We start from the raw sequence: 24,383 nt of genomic DNA on the forward strand, positions 1-24,383 counted from the left end.
GATCATAAAATGATATTAATCCAAAATATTCTTCAGAATTGGAGAATAAATCTTTAAAATTCCAAAATAATTCACATAATTTTTGTTTTAATTCCGCGTCGTGGATATGGTCCAGGTTAAATTTTTCCAAAAATTGGGATCTCGTTATGGGTATCTATTGCTCGGGGTAATAAAATTATTAACTAAATTCCTTTTTTATTTTTCCACAAATCTAATTCCCGCTCATAAATAACTTGTATTTCCACGAGGTATGTTCCCTTTTTTATTGTAATCGTATCATTTTCGTGTGTATTTATTAACCAAATTAAACCTTTTGCTTTTTCATAGGATATAATCTGTTCTTCACTTAACAGGTCCTCTGGGATTTCATCCGACGGAAAAGAAAACCAAATTTCATTTTTATCATTTATTGGTTTGCTCTTTTGTGAAATCTGAACTCTTTGCAGTTTTTGGTGGGTATTTTTCTTCCAAATTATTTTCTGTTAAATTGTGATTGACGTTTTGTTGCGTCAAATTTTCCCCCAGTAAGTAGGTTGCGAGCAAACCACGTTGAGGGTTATTACCTTGTTCCATAACTCAGATATTTTTTAAATTTCTAATTGCCTATACGTAAATAATTTCTTAGACCACACTGCTTTTCCATTTACGTAAAATTAAGCAAGAAAAACGGGCTTTAATATTGATAAAGCAATGAATAAATACATTACAATAAGCACTTAATTAAAAAAACACACTCCAAATATTTCAGCCCCATGTCCGGAAGCCTTTCTCAACGGAAAAAAGAGAGAACATGAAACAAAAAGTGTTCTTTTTTTTAAACTTAACTTAAATTGATATACAACATTACTAAACACACGAAAAGAAAGAAAAAACAAAACAAAAATATTAATAAATATGTAGGAATCTAAACTCACATATTAAATAGCTCTTCCATGCACTGTCGTATACATAAAATCGAGGGTCTATAATAATACAATCGTCTCCTCACAGTGTGTAAATGTATATCTATCAAAAAATGAAGAATATATTTACACTTAAAAAAACAATAAAGGTCAGATAGCTCCCGGTCCATAACCCATAATTAAATCTCACAAGTTCATTAACCAATTTATGAATTGCAAATTAAACGGACTCTCTTGGTTGCAACCCTAGCTAGAGTTCATTTACTTTTCCCAGCATTTAACCCATTCTGACCTTTGTTCGCAAGGTAATCATTCGTTTCAGAACAATTAGTAAAATCACTACTGGTTGCATATTTTACCGGCTTTTTAATTAAACTATCGTAAATTGAATTGATCCTAAATTCCCCTTCATCTCTATTGATACTAATAACCCCATAGAGTATCTCTTATATTTATGTAATTTCCCTGAAGCTCTGTAAAAGTCCTAAAGACGTATCTACTATTTTGTTTGATTAAATAAAATACTTTGAAGAGGAAAATTATAAACACGTTCGGAAACAGCTGAATCAAACGTTTTAATATGTTTTAGAGAGTAATCTATGGCATTCTTGTGTTGCTGTAGCCTATTTTCTAAAATCTGTTGTGTTTTTCCCACATAAAATTTACCACAAGAGCATGGAATTTTGTATACTTCCTTTTGCATATTTCTCGGTACCTTGTCTTTCCCTTTATTTAGCAAAGAGCTTATAGTTTGTCTTGATTTAAAGGCTGTTTTTATATCATGTTTTTTTTTAATTTTCTTCTTAATTTTTGTGACAATATTGGGATAAAAGGCAAAGTTATGTAATTATTTTCTTGATTTTACCCATCTTCTTTTAATATTTCTGGTTCCATTATTTTTTTTCCTTTTTTCAATTATTTGAGAAATTATATTTTCCGGATAGCCATTACCTACTAGAATATCCTTAATAAAAATTACTTCATTAGTTATTTATACTGGTGATGCTAATTCTAATACCCTATCAACTAAAGAAATAACCACGCCCCTTTTTACTTGGATCGGATGATTTGATGTGAAAGACAAGTAACGGTTGTTATTATTCAGTTTACGGTAAATTGAAAACGCTAGTTCGTTATTATTTCTATGGATCAAAAATATCTAAAAACAGTAACTTATTCTCTATTGCTTTTTCAATTATAAAAAAGAATTTTCCTCCAAATTATTTAGATGTTCCAAAAAACCATCAATTTGTGATTCCCCACAATTCCAAATAAGTAAAATATCATCCATATATCTGCCCCAGAATTTAGGTTTTAAAAAATATGTTTTTATAGCTGAAGTTTCTACACATTCTACATAAATATTTGCTAACAACGGACTTAAAGGCCCTTCCATTGCCAATCCAGTAATTTGATGGTAAAAATTATCTCTAAACGTGAAATAATTAGTATACCTGCTAGTTATTTTAACTAAATTTAATATAGTTTCCAGTTCGTTTCGTTTTAATACAGTTTTCTTTTGTTTTTTCTTTCTTTTCGTGTGTTTAGTTATGTTGTATTTCAATGCGAGCTAAGTTCAAAAAAGAACATTTCTGTTTCATTTCTCCCTTTTTTCCATTGGGAAAGGCTCCCGGATATGGAGCCGAAATATTCGGAAAGTGTTTGTTTAATTAAGTGTTTATTGTACTGTATTTATTCACTGCATTATCAAAACTAAAACCCGTTTTTCATGCTTGATTTTTCGTATTTGCCTATATTTTTGCATTTCTCCTAATTTTGCCTTTATAGACTCAATCCATTTGCTACTAGAATTTGCTCTCCTACAAGATGAGAAATGGAGTACAAAAGACATTATTCTATTCTCATTACGTATCCTTTCTCCATGCGTCGGGGAAAAAGATCCACTGGATATATGAGCCTGTCATTGGCTACGCCTAAGAGCACTTTATTAGATTTTAAAAAATTAGCACCGATTATTGCCTTGCACGGGAAGTTTTTACATATTATTAAATTAGTCAGGAAAATTCTATTGTCATTTGTCACATTTAGGCGAATGGAGCCTTTTGCCTCCAACTTATGTCCCGTGAAACAAGTTAAATTCGGGATAATAAAATATTTTCATTGCTTAATACCTACCGGTAACTTATTCAACACATTACTGCTTATTATATTTACTGCGGCTCCGAAATCAACCAGTGCCTTAGAAAACGTTTGCGACGCCAAAATTATCAAATATAGGTAACTCATTGTTATCATCATTTAAGGAAGGTACTATTACTTTTTGGGACTTATAAAAATTTCTGGCTTCTCTGGTTCCTGTTAATTGTCTTCGGGGCCTGATTCGTTTTCCTGTGGATTAATTTGGTAGGTCAGTGTTTGCAATAGGGGTTCAGTAGACACTCCTCTAGCAAAATGATTGACGTTTGACTGTCAAGATTGGCAAGTATTGTTACGCGGGTTGGGACTACTTACCCCGAAGGCTTGCAGTATTTGTCCATTTCGTACCAACGGGAAATTGTCCGACGGAGAGAAACTTCCACCATTATTCCTCGTATTCCTACTAAATCTAGTAGGATATAAGGTCCTCGCACTATACTGATAAGTGCTTTCCCAAGTATTTAGATTGGGGAATCGGTGATTATTTTGTCTTCAGGAGAGAGGGTTTGGTGTATACGAGAGTTGGTAGGGGCTGCAGGGTAATCCTTTATAACTCCCTTACACATTGGCATTTAAGTTTGGTCATTCCGAACAAACGGCCATTATAAATGAGGGTTGTTGGGTTATAACCGTTTCGAGCACGGCACTCCCTGGCAATATGTCCAGGGCGATTAAATGCATAGCATACAATTGACGGTGAACTGTTTGTATGGTTTGTCGCATTGGTAGGAACGAAACTTACAGCTTTCTGCCTTTTGGGGGTTGGCGGTCTATTTCGATTTGGTTTTGATGAATTATCCCTTGAAAAAATGTGGGCGAAACCTCCTGTGATTGACTTGGCGTTGATTCTCCTACGTTATTTATTTTTGAATTTTTGTGTTGTGCCACAATTTCGTCACTATCAATATTATTTTTACTTCTTGAACCGCGTGGTCCAACGACTCAATGTTTTTAAATATTAGTATGCGATATAGTTTCGGGTTTATCCCTTGTTTGAAGGCATGAAGTATGACTTTATCATACAAACTGCCAAACTATTTTCCAAATTTTGCCTCTGTCGAGACCCTTACGTTATGTAAATATTTCCTCACATTTTTTGTCTCATCAAAAAATACAGTCCCGTGTTTTAATTTGTGTGTTGAACTAGTTTCAATGAATCTGTCCTTGAACACCTTTACCAATTTTTCTATCAGTTTATTGGGAGATTATTATCCTTGCCTATAATGTTCTCGATTTGTTTCAGAAAGATCAAAGCTTGCCCTCTTAATCTCATGAGCAGTTGCCCACCAGTGTTTTAAGTCCGTATTGGTTATTTCTTCAAATTGGCCTAATTGAATACTAAATTCGTCTTCATTTAAATCGGAGAGATTTGAGAGGCACAAAAGACTACTTTTCTGAGAAATACTAACATGAAGAGACGCAAAAAAAGAAAGTAATTAATTTATTATTACTTACATGAGATAAACAGGACTGCGCATCATAACGTCAAATATAAGGGCACTTTTTAAACTGGTACTGGCACTATGGTTACAGTGGACAATTCTTGTTGCATCAAGTCCGAAACTAGACTTATAATAGATTCAGAATTAACTGCATAAAAACTGACAACTGAATCTAGATTGAAGACTGACTCATAACTCCAAACTGACTGATAACTGGGAATTAACTCATAACTCCAAACTGGGAATTGACTACCTGACTAGCTGCTAAACCTAGCTACTATAGTTTCCGAATTTGCTTAGGGTTTCGTTAAGGCGTCACTCGAGATGTGTCACCCATATTCCTATTGGACCAAAAAATACACAATTTGACTACTTCAGTTTTCACACAATTTATAGCTATAAGATTGACATCTCAGAATTCTTCCTCTCAAACAGAGTTTTGTATTACAATTGTTTATGTTCCACTTAGCATAATTTAGTTCTACAAAATTCTTGTATTTCCCATTGTTTAAGGACGGGTGTATCTTTTTACTAGTGAAACATTGTTACCCTATTGGCTACTTAGTTTGCACCTGGAAAAAATGTTCAATATCGGCGCCTACAATCTTGTTTAAACCAGAAATTGAAAGAAAGTCTTCTTTTTATCAGATTCAAAAATATTTTAAATGATGCTTCTAATGTTCTTTTATTATCTCAGTTGGGTAGCAAAATTCTTCTTTGTTCGCAGCAAAAAGAGTCCTTTCGAGACTGTTAGCATTTTAACGATTTTATTTGACACGCAAAATAATTCATTACGTAGCAAAACCCGATCTAGGCACTTGCAGTGAAAAGTAAAATCAATACATATTTCGTGGCTATCTTACTTAAGCAACTGCATGACGCGAATGCCGTGTCTTTTAGCTTGGCGTTCCTTCAGAGAATTGGACTGGTATTTTCTTAATTATTAATTCGAAGGGGGGTGACATTTCTCGGCCTTTAATTGCACTAAAAATGCGAAGTTTATGCTCAAATGTCGATTGGTATCTAAAAATGGTGCTACACTTACTTTTGTGTCCAATTCATAAACCATTTCATCTCATGATTAGTTTCTGCAACCAACTTTATATTTTGGACAATAATTTTTCACCTGTACCGTTAAGACCTTGGAAAAATACAAAACGATGTTTTTTTTTGTTTTTTTTTAGCCCAAGCGATTCCTAGTGGTGCTTCAATGTCCTAAAGAGCGGAATTACATGTAAAATTTGTATTCAGTTTCCAGGGCCATTCCCAGGGTCGTTGGCACCTGACAAAAAATTAATTATGGCACCCCTTCCTACTCAAGAATAAATAAAACGTCCCAGAGGCCCCAGAACAGTCCCACCAGTTCCGTTCTCTTCTTTTCTAGTCTTCCATAATTTCAAATTATGTTAAAGTTTCTTTAGCGGTAGAATATTTTTCTAAAGCAAGACCCTTGATATGACCGTCCCTGAAGGACAGTAAGACAAATCTTTAGGCAGATAAAAGAAGCTACTTTTTATGGCGAATTTCAAAACAAATGAACATATTCGGAAATAAACTTGTCTTTTGAATTTCTGACCAATTCGAAGATCAGATCATAATTTTATTTTGGTTGTATTTCAGTTTCTTGGTGGTAAAGATGATTTATAACTTCCAAAATTTGGGAGCTTTATAAATCACTGTTTATATAGCAGTCATAGTTAAAGATAATTTACTCGCGTTAAGGTGTATACCTGCTCTGTTTGGGGTTAGCTTCTGAGTTTGGCTATGATGAATGGGTTAAATTCTTTGATATATTTATTGATATGAAGATTCCATTTTCCAGAGTTTCAGTTACTATTGAACTGTGTTACTCCTTACTTACAGTTTGTAAACCCAAACTGTTTGATCCTTGTCACCTTTCTTTTTCTTATTTTAGAGGAGACTCATTTGGTTTGAAACTGAGAGTTCTTGTTCCCTTTTAAGAGTCAAATGTGACATTAGGGAAGCTAGTTCCCCCCCTCCAAAAAAAATTAACAATGCTTGAAATTCAAATTGTTTTCGAATGACTCTATAACCTATAGAAAATTTAAATGGCAGTAGCGATATTCGTTGGAAGGACCTATGTTTTTGCCAAGATTAAAATACTACTGTTTCCTATTTTCGTATATTTGTCAACTTCTTAACGTCTTGCTGTTTTAAATAAAAGCGAAAATAAAGAAACACAAGAAGGGGTAGGATGATACATTTCAAGCTTTCTGAAGGACCAAAAACGTCTTTTACGCTTTTCTGAAAACAATTTCTATTTCTAGCTATGTTTTATTTGCCATGGCATCAACAAAAATAAAACAAACTAAGAAAGTTACAGAAATAACCAAGTTTTTTTTATCGTGATTTTCTTCATTATTTTTATTTGTCTTCATTTCCATTTGTCTGCTTAATTTTACATGAAGGGATAATTTTTCAAGGGGTAATTTTCTGGGAGGGGATCACGTCGGTCACTGCTGTCCTGCTCTCATCACCTTAGTTTTCTTGTCGCTAATCTTCAATCCAGAGGGACTAGCGGTGTCGTCGATTATATTTACACTGGCTTAGAGCTCCTATTCTTATTCATTCAGACGACTAATGTAAGTATGTTCAAACAATCCGAAGAAATATTTTCTAATATTCTAAGACAAACACCCGAGTCAATAAGGGCAACTGCCCGTATGGCATTCAGAAATATAGAAAACAAGATGGGTGAGAGGAGGCATTTTTAAGAGCGCCTATAGAGGTAGCAGGTCTTTACAAAATCCTTCACTGGTCCTTTACTAAGTCCTTCATTAAGGCACATCCCAGATCCAAACTTAAAACGTATGGGTTTACATTTGACGTTTGTAGAGCTTCCCTTTTTAACATCATTCTTTTCAAATTATCGCCTCAATAGCAGAAAGAATTGAAGACCACATAAACATAACTTTATTTTGGAAGATGGGTATATTTTGAACATGGGCAAATTTGCCAAAACACAAAAACAGACAATTTGTGCATAATATTTGGAATTTCAGAAACAATTTCCAGTTCCAACATTATTTTGCTAGCCTGAGTAGAGTCGTGTAGGTTATACATGCAGTCTATCCACACATGAATAATTTGAATGCATATCTTATCCTTGTTTAGCTGGAATGAACCAAAAACCTAGAATTGTTAGGAATTGGTTTGGAAAACAAGTGATCACACAACATACCTGATCATAAAATCCATTGCAGCCTGTGTTTACTTTTTTTTGGGGAAAAATGGCGCCGTGACACTTAAAAATAATCCTTGGGGGTGGAGGTGACAAACTTCCTTTTTTGCCCCGGGAATAATAGGCCTGTTAACATATACCAATAAATATAAGCGCAATTTCGGTTCCATCGCAACCATTGGCCATACCGCCTAGTGTCAGCCCATGAAAAAGCGTGGTTTGTGAAATATCCTGCCAAAATCAGGCCCAGATGAGGGAGGATTAACCCTTGCATATGTGAACCACCAACAATGACGCAAGAAAGTATCCATTGAGGATTCCAAGTTTGGAAAGATAAGTTCAAGCAGTGAAGATCAAGTGCCGATTGACTCTGATGACTGGCGAGTTGTGAGTCATTTACAACTCTCTTTGAGTATTTTTCACAACTCTGAATGAAATAAAATGAAATTCAAATTCTTAAGTATTTCTATGCACCAATCAAAGCTCGGCCCTCTGCAATTTTATTTGATTTGTTCTTTTGCAATTAAGATTCATCACTAGCTAGCCCATGACATTACCCTATTCTACAGTTTACCAAACAGTTTCCAAATGCTACCTCTAGCGACTCTAAATAGTAAATACTAAAGTCTTTCTGGAATCATCTATTGTTTCTAGCCGGCAAAACCGCTCCTGTCATTAAACGAGATCAAGTTAGCGGTAGATATTCTGCTATTGTTTTCGTCTATTTCCATTAATCTTCTAACTTTATTTATCTTAATTAATTTTTTTTACCTACCTTAGAAAGTAAGTCAGTAAAATAACTAAATTTACCGACCAAAAACATAGTTTCGGCAGTTCAAAATTTCAGTGGCTGTTACATCTGTATTTTCATCTTATTTTATAATCATATCTTATCTTTAATAGATTTTAATGACGAAATGAACGCAACACCTATGGTTTGGAGCCCCTCTAAACTTAGAGATGTCAAGTCTCATTAATGAAACCCAAAACGAACTAGAATTACAATAGATGACTGAGTCAAATTTAAAACAAGGAAAAATTAAAATAAGTTTGCTGATGACCCCCATGCCTTCTCAAGACCAGAACGTAATTTGGACTTTACAGGAAAAAAACAAATAACAAATGACCGGAGACTCTCAGTTTAAAATACATATAGTGATATTTGTTTATTAGAGTTTGAAGAATTTTTTCATTTATTAAAGTAAAAAAAGGGAAAAAAATTAAAATGTATTGTGTTTTCCGTAAAGTACAAATTATGTTCTGGTCTTGAGAAGGCATGGGGGTTGTCAGCACTACTTATGTGAATTTTGGCTCGTTTTGAATTTGATACTGTTATCCATTGTAATTACTATTCGTTATTGGTTTCCCTTTTTTGATGGTGATTTGTGGTAGTTTTAGGCTTGGAAGATTATCTGACTTTATTTCTGCTCATTTTTGGCTTAATGAAACTCTTTACTTTTCTTTAAAAAACTTCTTTTGTGGAAGCTTTTTACTTAATCACTTAAAAAGGGAACACTAGAACTTTTAACTTCCGTTTGAATGAGCCCTCTCCTGATATTCTAGGACCACTGGGTCCATGCGGTCACCCCTGGGGAAAAATACAAATACACACGTATCTGTGACCCTTTTTCTGGCAGAAATTACAAAATTCCACATTTTACGTATGGCAGTTTGAAACCTCTACAATACAGTTCTCAGATACACTGAATCTGATGGTGTGATTTTCATTAAGATTCTTCGACAATTGCCCCCTTTTTTGGGGTTGTTTTGCCCCTTTTTCGAAAATCAGGCGAATTTTCACAGGCTCGTGGCTTTTGGTGGGTAACTAAACTTAATGAAACCTATGTGCATGGAATCAGCATAATAGACCATTTCTTTTGACACATCTATTGGTATTACAGTTCCTTTTTTTGGAGCTTCAGCTATTATTGAGTCGCGTCGCTCCCTACTTACAGTTCGTTACCAAGGAAAGCTTGAAAATTCTTTGGAGCTTTTATTTTTCAAAACTCAAGAAGTTTTGAGCTTAATCAACAAATATTACGGGGCATTTGATTCTTAGAAGCATTCTAAGAATACATTAGAAGCATTCCTAAGCCCCGGATGCTCTTCCTTAGCCCGATAAATTGAAGCTTTGGAAATACCTATTACAGTGTTTCAAATTTCGACGGTTTCAACGAAAAGATGTCATGAAAAAGAGAACTCTGAACTTTTTTTTATAAGATCAAAAATCTTTTTAAAGTTTTACGTAAAATTCGATGAAATTCACCAGTTTTATGAACAAAAACACGTATGAATAATGTTGGATTAATTCTGCAATACAAGCTGATAGAGTTACCTTCTTTCAAAATTAAGGGACGGGTCAAATAAACAGCCAATTAAAAATATATCAATTAAAAAGCATTACAGTTCAAAACTATATAAATAAAATAACTATTATCTTCAGGTGATCATGAAAAGAGTAGCTAGCTCTGTGCTTCAGTCTGCACTCGGATCCCGTGCATTGCTTTTATCTCCTCTCTGAGAGCCTAAAATACAAAAGCGGATAAGTTACAAAAGAAAAAACAAATATGTTACAAATTTTCCGGGATTATCTTTCTTTCTTCCTTCCTTGTGTGTTGTTGATTTATATATATATATATATATATATATATATATATATATATATATATATATATATATATATATATATATATATATATATATATATATATATATATATATATATATAAAAGGGGATGAGTTGCTATTGCTGGAGAAAAAGCGATAAATTTTCCAGGGTTATATTTTTTTTCTTTCTTCTTTTTATGATATTGAATTTTTTATTATTTTTTTTCTTTCGCCGGTCTTTTCGTAGTTATTTTTTACTTGTAGATTTAATAAAAGTTAGAAGTTACGCCTGTGGTTTTCTCGCTGTTTACCACGTCAGAGGCATGTTGGGAATGATAATGTAATTACTTTGTTTAGCCTTTCTTTAGTGAAAGCAAATTTTATCAATAGAAAATTTAAGATAACAGACAATCTTGCACCCACTACCGTGTTAACAGACCAAGGGCTTTGCAGAAAACGATTATAAAACTACTTTATTTATTAATTTTGTTAATTTGTTGTTCTTTATTGATTTTTGTTTTATTTTTGGCTTAAAATGTTAAAAGTTAGATTTATTGTTTTCCTGCTGTTTTACAAGGTCAGAAGCCAATTCAGGGATGATAATGAAGCTGCTATGTTAAGCATTTCTTTTTTGAAAATCAAATTTTTAAAATTTCAAAAAAATTTAAAATTATAGAAAATTTTTCACTCCCATAGCCTTACGGGAAACGATAATATATTTGCTTTATTTCGTGCTAATCTGTTATTTATATTGATTTGTTTTTATTTTTTGGTTTAAAATCTTAAAGGTTAGACATGTTGTTCCTTCTAGTGTTTTACACAGCTTAGAGTCCCGCAGATAACAATGAAGCATTTACATTTTTTTTTTGTAAGAATAGAATTTACTGATAGAAAATTTAAAATCATTGGTCACCTTGCGTTCCCTGCAGCATTACCAGGCCAGGACCCTTGCGGAAGACAACGATGTAATTACCTCGTTTTGTAATTTTTTGTCTAAAAATACATTCATCAAAAATTAAAATTCTAACATCGCAGCACAAAGCCGCCTGTTCCAAGAAAGAAGTAGGACATAACGGTTTCTTGACTGCAGTTACATAGAGGGTAATCACTGATTTGGGGAGGTCTTCCGACTGGCAGGTTTGAACATGTCTCCAGAGTTTTTAGGTACGGTTTCCTCCATTGCGCTCTCCCATGGTAAGAAATGATAACAAAAGTTAAAAATGATCTGGCTCATGAGCATAGGAAACTGGTAAAAGAAGAAACTCAAATTAGTCTTTGAGAAAAAAAAAACAACAACAAAAAAACTCCAAGCTATGCTAAATCATTAAACTAATAATAGTAAACCAAAATAATACTATTAGTTGTTTTACTTTTTTTTAATTTTTCTTTACATTAGGCAAAAGTAAAAGAATCTTTTATCCAAAGGTGTCAAACAGATAGTTGTATGCATATATTGTAGCCCATGTTCCATATGGCTATCTAACCATAAATACTATTAATAATAAGTAAGTTCTAAACCAAAAAACTAATAATAAAAATTACAATAATAAACGTTTTACAAATATTTATAAGTTTATAGAAATTACGACCAAAAATCTAACTACTTTAAGGAAATTTCGATTTGGATCCGAGCAAATTTTAACCTTTATTTGAAAGCTAAATTTTTGTATACCACAGCTTAATTGGAAAAACTTTTTTAAAGATAGCCTTTTGGTTAATTGGAGTGTTGATAGCACCATCTTACTTTTATTAATTTTTTCCTCGTAGTTTTCTTTATTGTCCACTGAACTCTTTTTTTTAGGGGTGGGGGGCATTTTTTTATTCATATTAATTTCTACGTGATTTCGGTTAAGCATCTTATATACGTTAATTGATGCATCGTTAAATTTTAAAGCTACGCTTTACTTTTTATGCGAAAACTTGACTTGTTCTTAAAATTTAGTCTGACAGATCCAAAACTTAATTTGGAAGAAAAACTACTAATTTTTCTAGGATTTACACATATGACTATAGAACTTTTTCACCCAAAAGCTGCATCTTAAAATTGGTTTTAATCTGAAAGGAAAACCAACCAGAAGTGATATATAGAAAACCACTCTTAAATTCTTATGCAAAAGATTTTTTACACACCTTATGTGCAAAAATAACCATCGGCATATCACCACTAAATTAACAAAATATAACAAAACTTACGATGAAAATTAAAATACAATAATATAGAAGACAGCATAATGGTTTTGAAATTGTTACTTTAGCAAAACTCATAAACAAACAAATACAATTTTAAGTCTGTTATTAAACTGATATTCAAGGGTAACGCTGTGACTGTCTTCAACTCTGCCAAGCAGGAATAGGCAATCTAGATTGCAGAGCTTTATCGTGGCAGGTACCAACTCCAAACTCTTCTGGAAATAAGCCCTACCTCTGCCAAGGACAAACATATGACCCTGAACCATTCTTTATCTTACCCAATAAGCATTGTTGTCTCCAGAAAACCTCGCATGATGTAGGGCTAACCTCCCTTGGTCTAATAATAACCTAATTAACACCACCAATTGTCTGTAAGCTTTCCCATAAATTCACAATAGCGTAGCAGAACCATAGATATTGCATTAAAAGACCAAACAGCACCCAAAGTAAAGTCTAAACTTATCCTCAAGCGATTTTTCAATGCTTATTCAACTTAAATAAGTTCAGAAAACTAGCGTGGTAAGCACCAACTCCAAACTCTTTTAGAAATAAGCCCTACCTCTGCCAAGGGCAAGCATATGACCCTGGACCATTCTTATTTATTTATTTATTTATTATCCGTTAAAAAAAGGTACAAAAGACGGAGTATCACTAAAAAAGAAAAAACGCACACAAAAAACAAATTACAACACATTACACATAATCGAACAAATTACAAAGACGAGAAACAAAAACTCAATTATACACTGCACTGCAAGTACATAAGACATTTTACTTTTTAAACTCCCAAGCACTGAAGAAACATAAGCACTATGATTGATAACTTCAATTCAACTAACCTAACCTACAGCAAAACACTTGATAACTTCTATTCATAATCAACGGACTCAATCAACTATTCTAAATATGACAAGAGACGGTAAAAAGACTAAATTTGACAAGAGATATGCAAATAAAATTAAATGGACAGGGATTTAGTGCCTTACCAAACGGTACCAAGGGTGGGAAGAGACTTTCTCGTTGTACCGTTTAATTTGTTCAGTTATAGCTGCCGTTGAGTCCGCAATTTTAAAATTTTTAACAAGGCGTGAATTTCTTGTCCACGGCGGGAGCCGCAACAAGAACTTCGCATACTTAAAAAACGTGGATCTGAGCTTTCTTTTCTCTGGCTCAGGAAAAATTCTCCAAATCGGGCTTAGATACAGGAAATGGGGAAGGGGTACTGCGTTATAAAGTCGAGCCAGAATTAAACGGTTGAAACGGATTTTAGATGAGACTACTCTACTGTAAGCAAAAGCCAGGCGTTTACGGAGATGATCAATAAGAAGGGAGCGGGTAGTTTTTAGATCCTTTCCAATTGGTAAACCAAGGTAAATAATTTTCGAGACAGGGGCTACAGACAGTTCTCCCAGCCTCACAGACGAGACCTCTTCTTGGCGCCAGTTGAACAGAAGAATAGCCGACTTCTGTGGGTTAAATTCAAGACCAATGCGACTGTAATTTGATTGTAGTGTGGAGAAGGTGGTCTCTGTACCTGCGACTGTACGACCAGGGTTCAGAATGTCATTAGCGTAAGCTATCATTGCAATGTCTATACCATGAGCTATGCATTTGTGTCGATAATACACTGTGGCTCAATTACACAATTATTAAGACACAAAGAGATGTGACTGATCCTTTTCGAGCACCTTTTTTTACTGGGACAACAAGGTACCCTCGGTAGGACAGCATCACGTCTGGTGTATATTCATTGAGGGCTCGACCATGGTCAGGAAGTAGGAGTTCAGCCTGTAAGTGGTCGTATATGTCTTTAATGGGTAGTAGGTTGTCCTTCTGTACACCTCTCTTTCCCATATCCAGAATGAGTTGGTCATGGAGAGGTGAGTCGTAGGCACGGAAGACGTCATGTAGACCTATAACAATGGACTCTTTTGATTCATCGGCGTCAATCAAGACTGAAGCCAAAGCATAAATGGCATGGCCACAACCGAGACCCCTCTGGAGCTCAAACTGGGAAGGGGGAATCCAGCATTTTCCCTGGATTTCATCAATGACCAAAAGTTCGAAGATTTTACAAAGCGTTGGTGCTACTGTGATCGATGTTAACGAATCACAATCCGATGTACTTTTTACTTTCTTCAGGACTGGCCTAAGCGACCCAGTACCGAATGCTGATGGTACGAGTCCAGTAGTGAAGATCATCTGAAAGAGAAGAGTTAGGTGCCCCATCAAAGTTGGGCTGCAATGGCTAAGGTGAAGGGCGGATACACGGTCAATGCCAGCCGACTTCTTCTTTTTCAACCGTCGGACCGCGGACGCAACCTGTGATTGGGTAACTATGAAATCTGTATCTGGAATTGATGAGAGGAGGGATGAAAGCTTTTCTTGAACAGAAATGTTAAGATCCTGTTTTGGGGCTGAAAACTCATCAAGGTAATGCTTTATCCATGTTAAAGATGGGATATCTGACTCGGGACCCGCTGACTCCTTCTTATCAAACATTTTCCATAACAGATTAGGATTTTTAATTACTTTTTCAGAAAGCTCCGATTTCAACTGCAAACGGTGACGAACAAGTTCCTTCCCAAACCTACGCTTAGATGCAACTCTAATCTCTTTCACTACTCCTGAGTGTGGTCTACCACATTCCTTCCACATCCCGTACCAGAAGGTAACTCGGTCGCATGCTAATTGTAACAAAGGGTTAGAAGACCATCTCTTTTCTTGGGTTTTTTGTCTAGCACGAGACTTGGGTACTACCTGAGATTCGGCAAACAGAAGAGCATGGGTCAGTTCGGAGTAATAAATATTAAGACGTAGACGATCATCTTTTTCATGACGATGAGATAATTTCATAAGTAGGTCAAACGGTGAACAAATTTTTGAAAGAACAAGATCACAAGAATCTTGAAAATTTTCTTCATAAATTTTACGCCAAACCAGAATCTCATGCCACTTCTGAGTGAATATCGACGAATTATTCACGGCGGAAAACGAGGTAGGCCTACTGATAATACACTGAACTGGGAAATGATCCGAAGTGAAACTATGCGGAAGGACAAGAACCTCACGTACTGGCAAAGAACTAGAGCTAACAATATGGTCTAGATTGGGCGTAGAATCAGGTTGGTGGATATAAGAAAAGTTCTGGTTCTTCCGGTGAATAGTAAAACGGTTCTCAAGTATCCCTATTAGAATGCAACAACGACTATTATGGGCACTAATATCAACTTCTAAATTACAGTTAAAGTCACCCACTATTATGCACTCAAGAGACTCGCGTTCGGCTTTCTTAAGGCAGCTGGTTAGCTTTACAGCACTTATAGCCAAAACACTGTCAGATTCGTCGTCATAGTAATCAGTTGGAAGGTACAAATTTATAACTAGCAGGTTATTTAGTCTATTTGCAAAACAATTGTCACTGTTCTCGTTTGTTTCGCACGTAAGACGATTGCTAACCAACGTGGCAATACCGCCAGACGGACGGCCCCGCGGATATGAACGTTTTGCAGGCACGGAGAACACAGAGTAGGATGGCCAGAGTTTTAGTAAGTTTATGCCAGCTTCTGTGATGAAATGTTCTTGCAAGAATATCACATTATATTTTTCACAAACTGGTGAACCACAAGAGACCGCTCGGAAAAATTTCCGTTTATATTCCAAGATATTAGTGAAATGTTAGAGATTTCGTTATTCATCATGTTAATGAGTTGCCTTTTGCTGGTTTTTCGGACACTTTACGCTATAGCTGGTATTACCCACTTTCTTGCAGGAAACACAAAACATAGCACGAGTACACTTTTCTGCATCGTTCTTTTTGGAGAGCGTGGTCAGACGCGCCACATCTGGAGCAGACAGGGCTATTGGAGCATTCGGCAGCTAGGTGACCTTGGTTGTGGCATGAGTAGCAACGAAGGGGTAAGAAAAGGAATTCTTCAGTGGGCAGTTTTTCGTAATAGATCTTCACAGAGTCAGAAACTTCAAGAAACTTCGGCAGCTAGAAACTTGTCGTAGAAACTTCAAGAAAGGCTCATTCGATTGGAAATTCAAAGGGCTAGTGCCCTTTTTAATAGTCGAAAGTGATTGGAGGGCAACTACCTCCCCCCCCCACCAAGCCCATTCTCCCAAGCACATCCAATCAAAATTTTGAGATAGCCATTTTGTTCAGCGTAGTTGATTTTCAGATAGAAAATATGTTTTTGAGGAGGACATTCCCCCACAACTCTCAGGGCAAGGGTTGTAAGCTATGCCCTGGGGGCATCGAAGGTTTTTGTAGAAGGCGTTGTCATAGAAACTTCAAAAAAGGCTCATTCGATTGCAAATTCAAAGGGCTAGTGCCCTTTTTAATAGTCGAAAGTGATTGGAGGGTAACTAAACCCCCTCTCACGCCCACTTTTTCCCCAAACAAACCCAATCAAACTTTTTACATAGCCATTTTGTTCAACGTAGTTGATAGGTCTGAAAATTAGGTTTTTAAGGTTGACAACTCCCTCACAACCCTCAGGACAAGGATTGTAAATTATGCCCCGGGGGCATATACGGTTTTTATAGAAAGAGTTGTCGTAGAAACTTCAAAAAGAGCTCATTCGATTAGAAATTGAAATGGCTTGTGCCCTTTTTAATCTCGAAAGTAATTGGAAGGCAACTAACACCCCTTCCACGCCCACCATTTCTCCAAATACATCCAATTAAAATTTTGAAATAGCCAATTTGTTCCACGCAGTTAAAGTTCAGGAAATTATACCTTTGAGCAGGACACTCCGCTCACAGTCATCAGAGCAAGGGTGTATAAGTTATGCCCTGGGGGCATATAAGTTTTTACTGAAATCTTTGTCGTAGAAACTTGAAAAAGGGCTCATTCGATTGGAAATTCAAAGTTCTAGTGCCCTTTTTAATAGTCGAAAGTGATTTGAGGGAAACTAACCTCCCTCGCTCGCCCACCTTTCCCCCAAACACATCCAACCAAAATTTTTAGACAGCCATTTTGTTCAATGTTGTGGATTTTCAGATAGAAATTATGTATTAGAGGAGGACACTCCCCCACAGCTCTCAGGGCAAGAGTTGTAGTCTATGCCCCGGGGGCATGTAAAGTTTTTATACTGAACGCGTCGTCGTAGAAACTTCAAAAAGGGCTCATTTGATTGAAAATTGAAATGGCTAGTGTTTTTTTTAATAGTCGAAAGTGATTGGAGGGCAGCTAATACCCCTTCTAAACCCACCTTTACTACAATCACATACAATCCGTATCTTGAGATAGCCATTTAATATTACGCAATTTAAGTTCAGAAAGTCATTTAATCGAACAGGAAACTCCCCCCACAGTCTTCAGGACAAGGTTGATGAATTTTGCCGTGGAGGAATCTAGAAGTTTTATAGAAATGCTTGTCGTAGAAAATTGAAAAAGGGCTCATTCGATTGGAAATTTAAAGGGCTAGTGAACTTTGTAATAGTCGAAAGTGAATTGAGGGAAACTAACCCCCCTCTCACGCCCAACTTTTCCCCAAACACATCCAATCGAAAATTTTAGACAGCCATTTTATTCAACGCAGTTGAAATTTTTGGAAATTAGGTCTTTAAGGATGACAACCCATCTCCCCCCCACCCTTCAGGGCAACAGTTGTAAGTTATTCCCTGGGAGCACGTAATGTCTTCACATGAGTTTATGTTGTACAAACACCAAAAATGTGTAATTCAATCGGAAACTGAAGGTGATAGTGCCCTTTTAATAGTCGAAAGTGATTTTAGTGTAACAAATTCCCCTCTCACACCCTCTCTGTCCCCAAACATATCCAATCAAAATTTTGAGATATCCAATTTGTTCAACGTATTTGAAAGTTCTGAAAATTAGGTCTTTTAGGATGATAACCCCAGAGCTTTCAGTGCAAGGATTGTAAGTTATGCCCTGGGGGCAACTAAGGTTTATATAGAAAGTTGTTGTAGAAATTTCAAAAGGGGCTCATTTGATTGGAAAGAGAATTTGCCCTTTTTAATAGTCGAAAGTAAGTGGAGAGTAATTACCCCCCCCCCCTCTTACGCCCTCCATTTCCCCAAAAACATTCAATCACAGTTTAGAGATAGTCATTTTGTTTAACGTAGTTGAAATGTCTAGAAATTATGTATTTTAGGATGATAAACCCCCCAGAGTCCCCAGGGCGAAGGTTGTAAGTTATGTCCTGGGGGCATATAAGGTTTTTAATGATAGAATTGTCGTAAAAACCTCAAAGGGGACTCATTCAATTGTAAATTGATAGGGATAGTGCCCTTTTTACTGGCAGTTAGGTATTAGAGGGTACAAACACCCCTCTCACACCCAACAGTACCTCAACCACATCCAATTGAATGTTCCAGACATCCAATGTGCTCAATAAAGTAAGGAATTCACTAAATATGTCTTTGAAGATTACAACCCCTACACCCAGCCCTCAGGGCAAGGGTTGTAATTTATTCCCTGGGGATATAAGGTTTTTAATGAAAGCGTTGTCGTAGAAACTTCAAAATGGCTCATTTGATTGGAAATTGAAATGGCTAGTTCCTTTTTTAATAGTTGAAAGAGATTGGAGAAAGACTAACGCCCTTCTCACGCCCACCATTTTCCCAGACACACCCAATCAAAATTTTTAGATAGCCATTTTGATTAACGTAGTTGAAAGTTCTGGAAATTAGGTCTTAGAGGATGACAACCACCCTCACAACCCTTAGAGTAAGAGTGGTAGTTTATGCCCAGGGGGCATATAAGGTGTTTATAGGAAGTGTCGTCTTAAAAACTCAAAAAGGGCTCATTTGATTGGAAATCGAAACGCCTAGTGCCCTTTTCAATAGTCGAAAGTGATTGGAAGGCTTGACATTTTTATAGTAAATAACGATGTTGGTATAATGTATTATTTGTTGTTGTTTAGACCAGGGCACTTTATATCGAAGGGGTTATCGTGGAACTTCGAAAAGGGCTCATTCGATTGAAAATAGAAAGGGCTGATGCCCTTTTTAATAGTCGAAAGTGATTGGAGGAAAACAATCCCCCTTCCACGCCCACCCTTCCATCGTAATTTATGTTTAATCACTAGACATTGCGATAAGATTAACTCAGATTGTTCTGATTTAGTGTTTATTCCAGGTACAACACCTCAGTAGTATCTCAAGAACGATTGAGGGTTTTATATTCGAGTTTTCGGGATTATTTCTCTACGTATGAATTAATCGAATCAAAATAGCGAAAGTGTATCCAAGCTATCAAAGAAAGTAAACAGATTTTTTTTTGCGAATGATATCAAGTTTTCCATTTCAGGTCAACTAGAGGAGGTATGAAACTAAATTGAACACTTCTATTTGTGTCCAGATTTTTAAGAGGGAGTTTGTTGTTAAAAATTGCTGAAAATTTTTCTCTAGCATACAAATAGTAGGCCAAACTATAAAGTCTTAAAAAAAAACGAAAAGATTTGAAGTATTATTTTCTTTTTCTCTGAAAAGACTCTGTCAATATAAAACAAACAGAAATTAATTAAAAAAAAAACTTTCTCTACAAAATAAGTTTTTCAAAGAAAAGTAAAGAACTCCATTAACCCAAAAATATGAGCAAAAATAAAATAATCTACCAAGCGTGAAACTACCACAAATCAGCATCGATAAATAAATGAAAGTCAGAACGAACAGAAATTACAATAAATAACCGAGTCAAACTCAAAACAAGCAGAAATTAACATAAGTTGGGCTCAAAACCCCTATGCCTTCCCAAGGCCAGATCATAAATTGCACTTTACTGAAAAAAAATATAAATGTTTATACTTTTATAACTTTAATAAATCAAATAATATTAAGATTTTGATTACTAAATATCAGCATATGTATATTAAACTGACAATTCAACTTCATTTGTATTTTTTTCAGTAAAGTGCAAATTATGTTCTGGCCATGGGAAGGGATAGGGGTTTTGAGCCCTACTTATTTTAATTTCTGCTCGTTTTGAGTTTCATTTATTTATCGATGATGATTTGTGGTAGTTTCACGCTAGGTAGATTATTTGATTTATTTTTGCTCATTTTTTTTTAATGGAGTTCTTTACTTGTCTTTGAAAAACTTATTTTGTGGAAAAAGTTTTTTTTTTAATTAATGGCATTAAAAGACCAAACAGCGCCTTAAGTAAAGTCTAAACTTATCCTCAAGGGATTTTTCAATGCTTATTCAACTTAAATAAGTTCAGAAAATTGGCGCTAGAAAACCGATGAGCAGGGAATGAACAACTTACTGTTTCAAAATTGACACTAGTGCAGATATTGTATGTTCTTCTTTACTTCGTGTCAAGAGCCCTAGTCCCACGACTAGAAATTTTAATCCCTTTTGGAAGTATATTGTAATGGAAAACTAAAGGTATAGAAAATACAAAAAAAAAAATAACTTCTACAATGTAAAAACAGAAGAACTGCCATACCCAGTTAGAAAATAAGATACTATTTTTTATCATTAATCACTCCCAGGGATCGTATTCACAAAAACTGATGAGAGTGAGGACTTTAGGGGGGTCGCAAAAAAGGATCAAATAGGGACCAAGCTAATTGCTAATTTTTACATAAATTTCTGAAAATAACTGGGGTACCCGGTATTTCTTACTTAAATTTATGTATTTACTTCAACATAGCTTCATTGAATGCAATACAAATAAAGAGAAAATAGCACATAAAAAGGGATAATAGATAAGCCGAACAGTTAAGTTGCTTTTTTGGCAACTTCTTCAAAACATTTGAGATACAGTCCAGCTTCCTTTTTTAAAGAGTAACTTAACCTTATAAACAGCTGCCTTCGAATCTTAGTCCTTTTCACGTTGAGTTTTTAGAGCATCTAGCATAGCCTTTGGTGCATGTACCTCGACGAAATCCTTTGACTCAAATTAAGGCCTTGAAAGGTTTTAACCCGGTCATGTAGACTACATCATTATTTCACATAGCCTAATATGGGTGCTGAGTTGCGTCATTGGCTATTAACCAATGTCATTGGCTATTAAACGTCATTGACTATTAACCACGTCATAGGCTATTAACCAACCAAAATGCTTTTGGCTGCCTCTTCCTAGGCCAACCTAGGCTTTTGGCTGCTTCTTTCAAAAGATTGTCAGTAACAGATTTCTGCTCTGACAGTTCTTCTTTCTTTTAATCCACAGGATCTTCTATTGCAAATATGGATTCTTTCTCAGAATTTTCTCCAGCATCAATGTCTGGTGGTGGTTAAGTGCATTTTTGTTAGAACAAACTGCGTTCTACATTTGCGCTTCTATGTCAAACGATGAGACTAGTATGTGTGCCACTGGTCTTGTTACGATAGCTCCTATCCTTATTACAGGTAAGGAGATGGGTGCAATAACAGCTAATTCGCTGGTCACGTAGATTTTTAGGTTCACTTTTCAACTGGATCAAACGCCATTCATCTTGCAACTTGTCAACATCGGCACTAATCGGCAACTTGTGTGGGCCAGCCAGTACCCCTTCAACAGTCAAGAGGATTTTTTCTCTAAGAAGGAATTTCATGCAGAACTTGATTTTTGAGGCGTTAGGCGTTAGGAGTAGAGATCTAAGTTATATTTCTAGCCGATTATGTTCCTTGGCACCTTTCCAAGGCAGATTACCAGACTGGTTATTGCTATTGATATCAATTGCACATGGAATTATACAAGATCCGTACAAGAAAACCCACGTCTGAGGCACTACAGTATCACATGCACATTGCAAAAAAAAAGTTGGCAAGGTATAATGTGGTCTAACATGTTTTGAGAGTATGGTCGAAATTATATAACTCAAGCAGACTGGTTTTTTTTTTAAAAGCTGACACGGTATAAAGTAGTCCAACATGTTTTGGGAGCATAGTCGAAATTATGTAACTCAACCAGAGTGTTTTTCGAGCCAACATCCATTTTTTATTCGTCCTTGAGATCTTGTATAAAATGCCCATACCTTAGGATTTAATTTTCATTATGATTTGATATATTCTAGATAATACACCGAATATTATTAACTTTGGAGCCCTGGTTCCGTCAATTTTCAATGTCAGTACAGATTACTGAATTTCTTAATTTATTTCCAAATAAAAATCATTTTACCAGTGAATTCAATTTTCAGGGGGACTTAGCCCCCCCTCCCCCCAAAGATACAAACCCATACAATAGTATAAGTATACTCGTTAGAAAACGCAAAGTACGCTTTTTTTCTATTATGTAAACAAAAACCCATCCCCCACTGCTCTATTTACGAGCATAATTCTGTAGTTTTACTTATCTCGTTCAAAATGGCCCTTTTCCCAATTGTGTATTTAAGATATTTTGTCTTTTTCCGGTCTAAAACCGCATGCTTACTGAATTTCTTAATTTATTGCCAAATAAAAATCATTTTACCAGTAAATTCAAATTTCAAGGGCATAGGCCCCCCTCCCCTCCAACAATACAAACCCATACAATAGTATAAGTATACTCGTTAGAAAACGCAAAGTACGCTTTTTTTAATGTAAACAAAAAACCCATCCCCCACTGCTCTGTTTACGAGCATAATTCTGTAGTTTTACTTATCTCGTTCAAAATGTCTCTTTTCCCAATTGTGCATTTAAGATTTGTTCTCTTTTTTTCTGTGTTATAAGAAAACGGTTAGTTTTGGAAAACAGACTTGGGACACTCGTGTTATCACTAAGATTAGTAACACAAGTCTTTGTGTGCTTCAAGACATGCAGAAAATATAGATTAAAGTTGTTATTAAAATCTTTAATTAAAAGAATAGCTCACTAAACTTGGAATTTATATACATCCAAGTCGTGTTCAAATTTTTTTTTTGAAAGAAAATAAAGTTTTGTATAAAAAAAAGGACATAGGGCGCTACAAATATCAGAATCGACTTTAGGGGGTAATTTATATTATGGGAAGATGTTTTTGAAATCTCCCTTCCCTTCAAACTCAAATTTTCCAATATTCTATACTAGAAGCCTTTTCAAATATTTATAAAGCAATGATACTTAAAGTGCTACAAATATCAGAATTGATTTTACTGCTCAAAGCATGTCTTAGAAAGATGTTTTTGAAATCCCCCTTCCCCCCAAACTCGAATTTTCCAATATTCTACATAAGATGCCTTTTTAATCATTTCTAAATTACTAATACTTAGTGTGCTAAAAATATCAGACTCAAATTTATAGGGTAATTTATATTATGGGAAGATTTTTTTGAAATCCCCCCCTTCCCCCCAAACTCAAAATTTTACTTTAAAAACTATTTTTTTAAATATTTCTAGCGCTAATAGTTAGAGCGCTACAAACATCAGAATAAACTTGAGAGGGTAGTTTATCTGTACAAGAGAACTTTTTATTTTCTTACAAAATGTTTTTTTTTATAAGGAGGAGGTGGATCCATACAACTACTCTCCCCTCGAAAAAAGACCAAGATGGGGTGATCCCACATCGATGCAAGCTGCAAGACCATCCATCATCAGATATGCTAGCTCTATTACAAGTTCTCTGGACCAACCAGGACCCTCTCAAGCCAGTGTCAGCTCTGTACAGACCACTATGCAACCTGGCAGAAAATTCAAGAGGGAATGGATGCTTTCTCATAATGCATCAGTCTTGTCTAGTCAAGATCGGGAGGACACCCCCTTCATGCTTTGCCAGGGGCTTCAGATGTACAAGTGCAGTCTAAATTTGGAAATTTAGATATTTTACCTTTACCTCATACATGATTATTTACTTAAAAATTGCTAGGAGGAATTGCGTTTTGTGGGTTGGGGGAAAAATGTGTGTATATGTGTGTGTGAGCGGTGCATGCGATGCTTATTTTTTTTCCGTCCACTCGATAAATCATTGAGATAGTATAATGAATATTTCAAATTCAATAACAACGTAATGATTATCACTATTTTGTTG

General features: G+C 35.4%; 1 protein-coding gene across 1 annotated transcript in view; it reads right to left on the minus strand.

Moving 5' to 3' along the window:
• Positions 1-10,071: 10,071 nt before the first annotated feature.
• The window catches only part of LOC148953570 (bolA-like protein DDB_G0274439), a 68,980-nt gene continuing 54,668 nt past the window's right edge, over positions 10,072-24,383 (minus strand). Inside the window, exon 4 of the mRNA XM_089087737.1 lies at positions 10,072-10,228. Coding sequence (XP_088943863.1) covers positions 10,166-10,228 — 63 coding nt within the window. The 3' untranslated portion in view covers positions 10,072-10,165. The remainder of the gene's footprint in view (positions 10,229-24,383) is intronic.

Source organism: Artemia sp. Qi Xiang Cuo, chromosome 4 (genome assembly GCF_049724085.1).
Source record: "Artemia sp. Qi Xiang Cuo chromosome 4, ASM4972408v1, whole genome shotgun sequence".
Classification (NCBI taxonomy): Eukaryota; Metazoa; Arthropoda; class Branchiopoda; order Anostraca; family Artemiidae; genus Artemia; species Artemia sp. Qi Xiang Cuo.